The following is a 13818-nucleotide window of genomic DNA, read 5'->3' on the forward strand; positions in this document are numbered from 1 at the left end:
ATTATTTGTCCTGAATAGCAAAGGATCTCGTCAGAATCATGTACCGGATTAGTCTCTTTCAGTCTGGAATAGTTCTTCAGTCTTTCCTTGATTTTCATGACCTCAGGGTCATTCCTGATGACTATGGGAGGGTTATTCTGTAGAATGTCCCTTGGTTTGGGTGTGTTTGATGTTTCCTGATTAGATTCAGGCTGTGCATCTTTGGATTGGTTGGAATTGGTTTGGGTGGAGTGTCAGAGAAGCAGAAGAGTGTTCTCTCATTGCATCCTATCAGGTGACACACAATTTCGATCTGCCCCTTATTGTTCATGTTCACTTGGATCACTTGATTAAGGTGCTCTGTCAGTCTCCTGCACTGTGAAATTATTCTCTTTTACTTTGTAATTAGTAAGTTTGGGTGGGGCTAATTTAAAACTATAAAAATTAAAAGACCATGGCAATGATCACTCATTCTTAATACAGGTATGCTAAGGCCTTTGTTCCTTTAAAAGGGCTGGAAACATGTAACATCTGCAATCTTCTACTAAAGATCCATCTTTCTAAAGAGATCAGATCTCCATACCTTTTGTTTCTATGAAAAAACGGAAGAGTCTTCTTCTTGATGCCTTGAGGGATCTAAGAGAGTTGGACCAACGTCATTCTGGGCTCACAACTGTAGTCCTGAAGAAGGTGACAGATGGTTCATAAGAGTCCCCACCCCCACCCTCTCTCATCACAGTCGCTTCCGGTGGCTCATTGGTCCGTCAGTAGCAACTCTGTGGTACACCCCTGTCGTGGGATAAGCCTCACCAGCTATGGGGCAGGGACTCCGAACACTTAAAGAATCTCGCTCCTAGGAATGGGCCAGGATCAGGAGAGTATGGAAAATGTCTGGACTTCACTAAGCCCTACATTTGGTCGGGAATGAATGGGGAATGCGTGGCACATTCTGGCCAGATTGTCTCTTGATGTCCTGTGATTTCTGTCTCAGTCACAGAAGAAGCCCGAAATAGTCTTAGTCAAAGAGAGGACAGGGTTCCTGGGCTTGCAAACCCTACAGCACTGCTTTCAAGGAGCTGACCTGGTAGAGAGGCAGTGTTCACACAGATGTCTCCATGCACATCCCTCAGCAATCAGGAGTACTTACTTGGAGTACCAAACTGAATTCAGAGCTCTGGGAAATAACATTTTTGTGAAATCACCAAAAAATATTATCCCAAAGGAGATACAAGGCATAGACAGATGAAAAGATAATCATATGGGGCAAAAATCTTAGAGCCACCACAGACAGCAATCAGTCGAGCCTTGAAATCCCTAAAGGAGTCTCATCGCAATAACTCTGCAGGCTATGTATTATCCTTCCTGTTTGCATAAAGGAAGGTTGAGGAAATCATTCACAAAGCAGTAAGTCCAGGTGTTTAGAATTTATTTACAGACAGAATGAAGACGTATGAAAAGTTTCATAACTCCAGAGTACTAGAGCACCAGTGCTGGAAGGCCCTTAGGGATAGTTCACTCATTCTACAGATGGGCAAGCTATAGCAAGAGAGGTTATGTGATTGATCTCAAGTCTCCGAGTTGACTAAGAGAAGATCAAGAACTCTATCAGGTCTTCAGACCTTCAGTCCAAAGCTCTTCCCACCCTCTCCTAGTACATGCTATCCTTACAGTGACATTGCTTTCTCCCTTTTTAAATCATTAGGCTTTGGAAATTCACATGTGAAGTGCTGGTGCCACCAAGGACAATGAAAGCGAAATCAGGTGTCTCAAGACCACTGCCACTCTACTCTGCAGGTGGCGCCTGAGCATGTTTCCAGATGGGCTGAACTGACTATGAGACACTGTAAAGTATGCTTTAAAATGTGCACAAATTACAGATCATCCAGATGATCTGCTTATGATAAAACACTCCCTCTTGTCCGGGATCAGGAATCAAAGCAGATGGGGGCTTACAGAGTCATTTGTTCCAGGTGCAAATGAAGTAAAGCACTCTATACAACAAATGTGCAGCACGTAAAATATCAAAACATATTTGTTGAATAAGCAAATGATTGCAAAGAGCAGTGGTGGGAGAACTGGGTCTCCAGAGAGCATGTAGTTACGGACGCATGCCCAAACTCAAAAGAACCCTACATCATATTCTCGAAGCAAGCCGCATTTATATTTCAACAAAAAATATGTCAGTATCGAATTGTATTTGTTCATATTTTCTTGCGTTTTTAGTTTTATTTTAATTCATGTTGGGTTATGTTTGAATAAGCACTATAAGCATAAAGAGCTTATACCCCATTTTATGTTTGCTTATATTTAAGGGCACAAAAAAAATTGTCACTGGGGGTCGAGATAAGTTGGTTGGTTTTTTTTTTTCCCCTTTAAGATGGAAAGGTACAATATTCAAGTTTGAGAACACTGTCTGTCACGTACTGCTAGCAAATAATATCACTTTTATACATTTCTTTCCACTCCTCAACCCCTACCCCCAACCAAGTGCTAGAAGCAAGAGCCCCTTGAGGCTTACCTGCAGGGCAATTTCCTTCTTCTTGCTTCCCATGGCTCTGCAAAGAAGACAGAAGCCCTGTTACTTCGGGTTCGGACTGTTCCCAACAGCAGCCTGGAGACAAACCGCTGCGAAAACCAGCAAACCCAGAGCCTCCTTCAGACAAAGCCCCCGTCCCTTTAAGGTAAACATAAGTGGCAGCGAAATAAATGCCCCGATGCAAAATGAACACCACGGGGTGGGGGGTGGGAAGCAGAGCCTGCCGCCCGCAGGGTCGTGGCTCGCCAGGCGGTTTTCGGCAAAGCCCCTTCCCAGCATGGAGTGGGGGAGCCCGGCGATGCAGCCCTTCAGGCATCGGAGCGCCTGCCGAGGAATTCGGGCAGGAAAAGGCCACAGAGCCCTGTTATCCCTACTGTTGCACTATATTCCTGGGAAACTGAGCCACCGCGAACGATCCCTCGACAGCTACACGGTCCTCAAATTGCCGCGAGTTTCCAACCTAGTAGTTAGAGACCCAGCCACGGTCGTCAGGGCAACAATAAACAAGCGTACGCGTAAGCCACGCCCACCGCGGGCGCGCAGAACGGCGGGAGGGAGTCCCGCCCCCTTGCAAGCCGAATTGTGCTATAGGGACGCTCTCGCTGGCTGATGCGTTTGTCAGTGTCTGGGGCATTTGGACTCAGCAAGCAGAGACCCTGTGCACTCAGGTACTGGACAGTTGCCTCCCCGAAGCCCTGCATACTTCCAGCCCAACCAGAGCTGGTGTGCAGCTTTTCTTTTCTTTTTTTTTTTTTTAAGATTTTATTTATTTGACAGAGAGACAGGAAGAGCAGGAACACAAGCAGGGGGAGTGGGAGAGGGAGAAGCAGGCTTCCCGCTGAGCAGGGAGCCCGATGCGGGGCTTGATCCCAGGACCCTGGGACCATGACCTGAGCTGAAGGCAGACGCTTAACGTCTGAGCCACCCAGGCGCCCCTGCTGTGCAGCTTTTCTGTTGTTACTTACTGCATGCCAGCCAGGGGTGGCTCCAGGTGTTGAGGGATCTGAAGGGATTCCCTTTAACAAAGAATACACAATTATAAATTCAAAATTATGTATGAAAGTCAAGTGGGGCAAATAGAAAACAGTTACCAACATAGCATGAATAGTCTATACCAATTAAAAGACAGAGTGTCAATGGATTAAAAAAAAAAAAGGCCCAGCTGTGTGTTGTCTATAAGAAATTCACTTTATTTCTTTTTTTAAGTTTTATCTATTTAAGTAATCTCTACCCCCCAACGTGGGGCTCGAATTCATGTCCCCAAAATTAAGAATCGCATGCCCTTCGGACTGAGCCAGCCAGCTGCCCCAAGAAATTCACTTTAAATATAAAGACACAGATAAGTTAAAAAATAAAGGAGTGGTGGGCGCCTGGGTGGCTCAGTCATCAAGTGTCTGCCTTCAGCTCCCTCTCCCTCTGCAGCTCCCCTTGCCTTTTTTTTTTTTTTTTAAGATTTTCTATTTATTCATTTGAGAGAGAGAGCAAGCAAGAGCATGAGCAGAGGGGAGGGGCAGAGGGAGAAACAGAACAGAGCCCAGAAACAGACCCATACTCATGTGGTCAACTGATCTTTGACAAAGGGGCAAAGGAAAGTCAATGGAGAAAGGATAGTCTTTTCAAAAAAGTGGTGCTGGAATAATTGGATCTGGACACAGAGCTTACACCTTTTACAAAAATTAACTCAAAATGGATCATAGACATAAATAAATTAGGGATTACAAATTAGAGCAATAATGAGATACTTCTACACACCTATTAGAATGGCTAAAACCCCCCAAATTGACAATATTGGTTCACAAAAGTTGGTGAAGAGCACCAGAGCAGTAGACACTCATTTATTGCTGGTGGGAATCCAAAATGGTATACAGCCACTTTGGAAGACAGTTTGGCAGTTTTTTAGAAAGCTAAATGTAGTCTTACTGTATGTCCAGCAATGATGCTCCTGCAGGTTTATCCAATTGATTGGAAAACTTAGGTATACACAAAAACCTGTATGTAATGTTTATAGCAGATTTATTCACAATCACCCCAAATTGGAAATAACCAAGATGTCCTAAATAGGTGAATGAATAAGCAAACTGAGGCACATCCATACAGGGTGTCTGTAAGACACAGCATTGCAAATTGGGTCTACTAAATGCAAGTGATGTTTGTTGCCACTGAGTGGTGGTTACTCATGCTCTTGAATGGTTTGAAATCTCCATTAGAACTTCATTTCCAAAATAAAATTCAAGTCAGGACCCTGAAAAATACTGCCAGGACACTGAAAAATACTTTGTGTTCTTTTTGAAAGGGTTCAGTTTCTCACCACTGGTTGGTCTCCACCATAAAATGTAGTCACATCTTTGCCAAATTAAACCACAGAACAAATTTAGGGTGACTACATGTCTTTACACCCTGACTTTATACATGTTGTTCTGTGCAATTATTAATAGCAACCCTTTTTACTTGCAAAAGTGTACAGTTTGGACAATATAGAACCTCCTCAATTTTTCCCAAATGGATCACCCCAGCTTTTTACACCTTGATTTAATGAAAGTTCCATCTTTTACATATTTTATGATATCCATCAGTAATTGGATTGCATTGCCCAAAAGTCCTGCTCTAAGGAAGGTGTTTTGTTTGTTTGTTTTGCTTTTGTTTAATGCAAAAACTTCTAACTTTAGAGGTTACTCCTGTGTTTTGGTGTCTGAAAGATTGAAAAAACAAACAAAAATTATTCTTTCTCCTGCGAGTTATGTTTATTACCACAAGATGATGGTTTACTCAAGGGAAACCCTTCTGTGATCCAAATTGGATGCCAGGAGCATTTTCTTTATTTAAACACTTAGAATTGTGTCGTGACTGTGTGCAACAACAATGAACTTACTCACTTTAAGAGCAAATCACAAAACCAAATAGTTTCCAGTTTTCATGTTAGCTGATAAGAATGTATATATATTGACACCTCTCTGCTTCCGGATATTATGGTTTCTTTTTTCCATAAATACCAGCGTGTCCCTACTATGACTGGCTCTGAGGAAGGCAGCAAGGAGGAGTAGAACCAGGAACATTAGAATCTCACAGACGTGGGTTGGGTCCTTGGACCCACCACCTACAAGCTGTGTGAGCTTGGGAACCTTACTTGAACTTCCTCAGACTCAGTTTCCTAGTCTTTAAAATGGGGAGTATAATACCTACATTTCAGGAATGTGGTGGAGAGAGATAACGTCTTCCAAATTTTGTTGATAGTCACGCCATTATTGCTTGAGGTGTCATCCTCTCTTCACAGCATAGGACTGTCGCTGAGAGGCAGCTTCCCCCGCAAAGTTCACAGTGGCTACCCCCAGCCCTCGCAGCCAGATGGAGCCATTCCATTAGTTTTCCTCCATCAGGGTGGCAGTGCCGGGTGTTACCTCTGAACCCCCCACACTCTGCCCCCATCTGCCAGCTCCATGTGACCGGGATGGCTTTAATGACCAGAGATATTTTTAATTTGATGAAATTTAATTTGTCAGTTTTTATTCTATGTTTATTGGGGTTTTTTGCCCCGTTGAAGAAATCTTTTCCTTTCCTAAGGATTTCCAACCCCCAGGTCATGAAGATATTCCCTTTATTTTCTCCTAGGAATTATAAAAAAGTTATCATGACAGGACTTATTAAAAATTTACATTTAAGCCTATGATCCATCTCAAATTCATTTTCTAAATGAAATTTTATTGAGATAATTGTAGGTTCATGTAGTGGTGAGAATAACGTGGAATCATTTGTATATTTGGCCCAGTTTACCCAATGGTAACATTTTGCAAAACTATAGCCTAATATCACATCCAGGATATTGACAATGATACAATCCACCTGTCTCAGTCAGATTTTCTGAGTTTTAGTTGTATTTGTGTGTGTGTGTGTATGTGTGTGTCTTTAATTTTATCATCTGTGTAGGTTCATGTATCCACCACCATAGTTAGGATCCTGAACACAGGGATCCTTTGTGTTGCCCTTTAGCCACACCCACCTCTCTCCTTTATCTCTCCCCCTAACTTCTGACAACCTCTATTCTGTCCTCCATTTCTAAAATGTTGTCACTTAAAAAATGATATATAGATCATAGCATATAGCATGTAAACTTTTGGGATTGGCTTTTCTTCACTCAGCACAATTCCCTGGAGAATCATCTAAGTTGTTGCATGTATCAATATTTTGTTCCTTGTTTTTGCTGCATTTCGTGAATGGGTGTTCCACAGTTTACTTCTAATTACCTTTTCATGAGATGTGAGGTAGGAGTCAAATTTCCTTTTTTCTTTTCCATATGGATTTCTGTTGTGCAAGTACCATTTGTTGAAAAGACTTTGCTTTACTCCATTGTGTTGTTTTGGCATGTTTGTCAAATATCAATTGGTTATAAGTGTGTTTCTTTCTGGACTCCCTGGTCTATCCCACTGATGTATTTATATATCCTTATGCTGGTACTTCACTGTCTTGACTACTGTTGTATAGTGTTGTGGACTGAATGTTTGTGTCCCCTCAAAATTCATATGTTGTAACCCTAATCCTAATGAGATGGTATTTGGAGGTGAGGCCTTTGGGAGGTAGTTAGGTCATGAAGGCAAAGTTCTCATGAATGGAATTAGTGCCCTTATGAGAATAAGCCAGAGAGCTAGCTACCTCTCTTTCTGCCCTGCCGTGTGCCATTCTAAAATTTGTATGGAACCACAAAAAACTCAGAATAGCCAAAGCAATCTTGAAAAAGAACAGAGCTGGGGCGCCTGGGTGGCTCAGTCGTTGGGTGTCTGCCTTCAGCTCAGGTCATGATCCCAGGGTCCTGGGATCGAGCCCTGCATCGGGCTCCCTGCTCAGCGGGAGACCTGCTTCTCCCCTCCCACTCCCCCTGCTTGTGTTTCCTCTCTCGCTGTATCTCTCTGTCAAATAAATAAATAAAATCTTAAAAAAAAAAAAAAAGAACAGAGCTGAAAGCATCCTGCTTCCTGATTTCACATTATATTACAAAGCTATAGTAATTAAAACAGTTTGGTATTGGCATAAATACAGACACACAGATCAATAGAACAAAATAGAGAGCTCAGAAATAAACTCATGCATATATGGCCAATTAATTTATGACAAAGAGCCAAGAATGTAGAGTGGGAAAAAGAATAGTCTCTTCAACAAATGGTGTTGGAAAAACTGGACAGCCACATGCAAAAGAGTGAAACTGGACCACTTTCTTATACCATACACAAAAATTAACTCAAAATGGATTAAAGAATGTAAGACTGAAATCATAAAACTCCTAGAAGAAAACATAGGCAGTAAGCAACTTGACATAGGTCCTGGCAATTATTTTTTTAATTTGACAACAAGAGAAAAAAAGCAACAAAAGCAAAAATAAATAAGTGGGATGACATCATGATAAAAAGCTTCTGCATGGCAAAGGAAACCATCCAAATGGGAGAAATGAAAAAGCAGCCTACTGAATGGGAGAAAATATTTAAAATCATGTATCTGATAAGGGGTTAATATCCAAAATATATAAAGAACTCATACAACTCAATAGCAAAAAACAATCAATTACAAAATGGACATGGGATCTAAATAGATATTTTCCAGAGAAGACACACAGATGGCTAACAGGTACGTGAAAAGATGCTCAACATCATTAATCATCAGGGAAATGCAAGTTAGAAATGGCTACCTGTTAGAAATGGCTATTATCAAAAAGACAAGCAATAACAAGTGTTGGTGAGGATGTAGAGAAAAGGGGACCTTTGTGCATTGTTGGTGAGAATGAAATTGGTGCAGCCGCCATGGAAAACAGTATGGAGGTTCCTCAAAAATTTAAAATTAAACTACCATATGACCCAGCAGTTCCGCTTCTGGGTGTTTATCTAAAGAAAACAAAAACACAAACCTGAAAAAATATCCGCACTCTCATGTTCATTGTAGCATTATTTACAAAAGCCAAGATTATGGAAACCAACTTAAACATCCACTGATGGATGAATGGGTAAAGACTGTGGTGTATATGTACAATGGGATGTTATTCAATCATTAAAAAGAATGAAATCTTGCCATTTGTGACTACATTGATGGGCCTCAAGGGCATTACGCTAAATGAAATAAGTCAAAGACAAATACTGTATGATCCCTCTTATATGTGGAATTGAAAACAAAACAAAACAACCAACAAAACAAAAAAAAAGCTTGTAGATACAAAGAACAGATTGTTGGTCCAGAGACCAGGAATGCAGGATTGGAGAAAGAGGTGAAGAGGGTCAAAGATAAGAAGAAAAAGAAGAAAAAGTCCAGAGAGCTAACTAGCTCTCTTTCTGCCCTGCGAGGACTCAAGGAAAAGTCAGCAGTCTGCAACCAGGAAGAGCACCTTCACCTTCACCCGGGCTTGCTGGCATCATGATCTCTGACCTCCAGCCTCCAGGATTGTGAGAAATAAATTTCTGTTGTTGATAAGCCACCCAGTTTAGAGTATTTTGTTATAGCAGCCTGAGCTAAGAAATAGTAAGTCTTAAAATCAGGTCATCTGAGTCCTCCTCTAACTTTGTTTTTCTGTTTGAAATTGTTTTGGCTATTTTCATACAAATCTTAGAATGTCTGTTAGTATCTCTTAATCCTGTTGGGAATTTGATTGGGATTGCGTTAAATTAGAGATTAACTTGAGGAGAATAGACATCTTAATAATATTGAGTCTTCCAGTCGTGAATATTGCATCTTTCCACTTATTTACTCTTTTTTTAAAAAAGATTTTATTTATTTGTTTGTTTATTTATTTATTTGAGAGAGAGCGTGTGCGTGTGTGCAAACTCGGTGGGGGAGAAGTAGAGGAGGAGGGAGAGGAAGAGGGAAAGAATCCCAAGCAGACTCTGCGCTGCGTGGAGCCCCATGCAGGGCTCCATCTCAGGACCCTGAGATCATGACCTGAGCCGAAGCCAAGGGCCAGACGCTCAATCAACCGAGCTACCCAGGCACCACCCCCCCATTTATTTAACTCTTTCATTTCAGCAAAGTTTATAGTTGTTGGAAGTCATTTGTATTTCATGTTTGTTAATGCTATTCTTAATGAAATCACTTTTATGTTTTTACTTCATTTCCAATTGTGTCCTGCCAGTTCATAGAAATAAACTGGATTTTGTGGGGCACCTGGCTGGCTTAGTTGGCAGAGCATGTGACCCTTGATCTCCGGGTTGTGAGTTCCAGCTCCATGTTGGATGTAGAGATTACTTAAAAATAACATCTTAAAAAAAAAGAAAGAAAGAAAGATGGGGCACCTGGGTGGCTCAGTCATTAAGCATCTGCCTTCAGCTCAGGTCATGATCCCAGGGTCGTGGGATGTAGCCCCTCATTGGGCTCTCTGCTTGGCGGGAAGCCTGCTTCTCCCTCTCCCACTCCCCCTGCTTGTGTTCTCTCTCTTGCTGTGTCTCTCTCTGTCAAATAAATAAATAAAATCTTAAGAAAGAAAGAAAGAAAGAAAGAAAGAAAGAAAGAAAGAAAGAAAGAAAGAAAGAAAGAAAGAAAGAAAGAAAGAAAGACACTGGGTTTTGTATATTGACTTTGTATTCTTGCTAACTTTGCCTATTAGTTCTAGTAGTTTTTTGTTGATCGTGAGGCTGACTTTGAAAACAAGCTAGTGAGCCACAAAATGGAAGCAGCCTGTCTCTGAGTCCACCAACCTGCATCGGAGTCTACCTTTTTTTTTCACAGTGTAGCAGTCACTGGGAGTCCCATCAAACTGCTGATCTGTATTCTGAGTCCCTATAGGGCAGGGGACTTCAGCTACTTTCTAGTGACTCTTACCACAGAGCCTTGGGTATCCCTCATGAGCAGGACTAGTGAGCCCTGTGCTGCCCACCACTCAGGCTTATCCAGAGTTTAAAAGAGATAGGAAGGAGACATCTGCTCCACGCACAGTAGTCCGATCCCAGGTTCCTGTCAGCAGCATTCCTCCAAGGCTGCCTCACATTTCTGCACATTTTGCAAGCAGAGGCACTGACTGTGTTTATTCTCAACTTTCTTTTCAAGAATGTTTACACAGTGGACAGACTTGAAAGATAGAGATAGCATCTCCTTCTAAAACAAAGAGCAGGGGCGCCTGGGTGGCTCAGTCGGTGAAGCGTCTGCCTTCGGCTCAGGTCATGATCCCAGGGTCCTGAGATCGAGCTCCACATCTGGCTCCCAGCTCAGTGGCAGTCTGCTTCTCGCTCTCTCTCTGCCCCTCCCCATGCTCATTCTCTCTCTCTCTCAAATGAATAAAATCTTTAAAAATAAATAAATAAAAATAAAACAAAGGGCAGGTTTGCTTACAGCCTTGGAAGATGGAGGTGGTGTCTCTTTCTACAGCAAGCATACTCACTCTCCAGTGTGAAAGCTCAGAGTTCTTCTGTAACACAACCCACTGCATGTGCAGGTGTACCTGGCCCTCTTTGCATCGTCCTCTGGGAATCGAGGTTGAGGAATCCTGTGCAAAAATGCAAATACCCTGATGACTACTGTGCGTAATAACCTATCCTTCACCTCTGACCCAGGAGTTTCACGTTTTCTTTTTTTTTTTTTTTAAAGATTTATTTATTTATTTGAGAGAGCGAGAAAGTACATGAGAGGGGGGAGGGTTAGAGGGAGAAGCAGGCTCCTCGCCGAGCAGGGAGCCCGATGTGGGACTCGATCCAGGGACTCCAGGATCATGACCTGAGCCGAAGGCAGTCGCTCAACCATCTGAGCCACCCAGGTGCCCGAGTTTCACGTTTTCTGCCAGTGTCCATAAAACTATGGAAAGATCACTTGTTAGAGCTTGCAAGTAGGATAAAATGTCAGACCTTCATAGTTCCTGATACCTCCCAAGAGGTAATGAGCATTGCCCCTTGATTGTTTAGGCTCTCCTGGGAGATTAGAGAGCAGGACTTCTTTCCCATCTAACTTCTCATTAGACCAGAACTCCTTGCCCATCTTTTTGGGCAGACAAAAGAAGCTTTTGAGGCAGATCTGGATCTGAGTGAGCCACACAGATCTCATTACTAAGGACTCTGCTTCTCCAGGTGTCCCCTGAGGCTTCCTGAATGACTGCCACAGGCATTAGAGGCCAGGCTCAATGGCCTTCTGGGTTCTCTAAACTTTGCTAAGATGTATGCATATTTTGAAATACTACATACAATATCCGCATTTGTTTTAGTGTAAAAATGTTTTAAAATTCTAACCATCAAAGATTTAAAATTTTTCTGTCTTATTTGTTAGCAGGGGTAATTTAATTGGATTCCAGAGAATGGGGCTAAATGGAAATGAATAAATCCTGCATTTCAGGTTCAAATTCCAGGCAATTTTTGCTTTTCTAACTTGGTATTACAATATTTCAAATACTACGACTCACGAACACATGTGGCTACAAAGGACAATCATTTCTCCATTGTTTGGCCAGCTGGGGTTGGGTGATTAACAAGGAGAGATGCTCAGGATGCTGGGCTCAGGCTCTTAGTTGCAGAATGTCTCCTGTTGAGAGGCCAGGCCACAGCACGTTGTTTGTGTGGCAGGGAATAATGGCTCTCACCCCAGTTCCGGTTCTTCTCAGCTTCAGAAAATGTTCATCAAAGGATTTTCTCAATGAAGGAAGATACCTGATGTTTTAAAAATTATGTTTGAGGGGCACCTGGGTGGCTCAGTTGGCTGAGCATCCTACTCTTGATTTCAGCTCAGGTCATGATCTCAGGGTCATGGGATCGAGCCCAGTGCCAGGCTCCCCACTCAGTGAGGAGTCGGCTTTAGATTCCCTCTCTCCCTCTCCCTCTGCCCCTCCCCCCACTCACATCTGTGCTGTCTCTGTCTGTCTCTCTCAAATATATAAATCTTTGTAAAAATTATGTTTTACCTGGTTTTTAGCAGTTAACTATAATGTGCCTGCAATCAGTTTTCTCTGTGCTTACCCTCTTTGGGATTCACCAAACTCCTTGAATCTATGAATTTGATGTCTTTCACCCACTGGAAAATGTTTTGCTGTTACCTCTCTGACTATTGCTACTGTCCCATTCTCTCTCTCCTCTCCTTCTGGGACTCCAGTGATATGAATGTTAGTCAGTAGTATATGGCCTGCTTATCTTTTATACTATTATCTCTTTTTCTTTCCATCTTTTTTCCTGTGCTTTCATTTCAATGTATTTTTTAATTTGTCTTCAAGTTCAGTAATCCTGTGCTCAGCTGTGTTCAATCTGCTATTAAACTCATCCAATGAGTTCTTGATTTCCATTAGTAGACTTTATAAGTTCTAGAGTGTGCATTTTATTTCTATTTTTATTTGTTGTAGATTCCACGTATCCAGTGACATTTCCTTTCCTTTTATCTATTTTACCTACCTCTTCTTCTGTTTTATTCAACATATTATTTGAGCATATTTTGAATTTTCAAAGTATAACACACATGCAATGGTGCATGAAGTATGCTAATCGTGAATGCATAGTTTGATGAATTTTCATACTTGTATATACCCATGTAACCATCACCCAAATCAAGATACATAATATTTCTGGTACTTCCTTCCCTCTCAGGCATTGCTCCCTTGCCCCAAAGAGATAACCACTATTCTGACTTCTATCACCATCAATTGGTTTTACTATTTACTGGACCTCATATATGTTGTCTTTTCCATCTGGCTCCTTTCACTTAATATAATGTCTGTGAGATTTATTCATGTTGCTTATGTATCAGTACATCATTCTTATTTATTGCAGTATAGTATTCCGTTGTATGAATAGACCACAATTTATGTATTCATTCTCCAGTTCATAAACATTTTGGTTGTTTCCACATTTGGGCCATTATGACTAAAGCTGCTATAAATATTTTTATATATGTTTTTTGGTGAACATAGTTGCTCATTTCTCTTAAGTATGTACCTAGAAGTAGAAATGTTGAATCAGAAGGTAGATGTATGTTTAGCTATAGTAGGTTCTACTTTCAAGGCTGATTGTGCCAGTTATCAATTTATCACCATTCAGTGCCAAACCCATCCTTATTACCTGCCTATGATAATGAAGCTGGACCCTGTAAACATTTCTCTTCTGCCATCTGGCACATTGTTAAGCTTTGTCAGGAAAGGGTACTGACTGCCACTGCAGGAGAAAGTGGCTTCTCTTCCTGGCTCTGATGTGCTCACTTGCTGGGTTCCTGCAGCACATGGCTCCTGCACACGTGGCAGCCGGAAACACACAGCACGTCTCCACTGACAGCTTCCTCCATCACCACAGAGGTCAGCTTTTGAATGAATCATTCCCGTGGGAAGTTTTCCAGCAAATTCCATAGTGCAGCACCTTTCCCTGGATGGCTTCCCTCAG

At 41.8% G+C, this 13818-nt stretch overlaps 1 protein-coding gene across 2 annotated transcripts in view; it reads right to left on the reverse strand.

The window, feature by feature from the left end:
* Window positions 1-13818, reverse strand: part of NME9 (NME/NM23 family member 9) — a 39220-nt gene that overhangs the window by 17550 nt on the left and 7852 nt on the right. For both annotated transcript variants that reach the window (XM_081827035.1, XM_081827041.1), the window contains exon 2: window positions 2498-2534. In XM_081827035.1, coding sequence (XP_081683161.1) covers window positions 2498-2534 — 37 coding nt within the window. The remainder of the gene's footprint in view (window positions 1-2497; window positions 2535-13818) is intronic.

The sequence above is a fragment of the Leptonychotes weddellii genome, chromosome 1, assembly GCF_054177405.1.
Source record: "Leptonychotes weddellii isolate Sample4059 chromosome 1, ASM5417740v2, whole genome shotgun sequence".
Classification (NCBI taxonomy): Eukaryota; Metazoa; Chordata; class Mammalia; order Carnivora; family Phocidae; genus Leptonychotes; species Leptonychotes weddellii.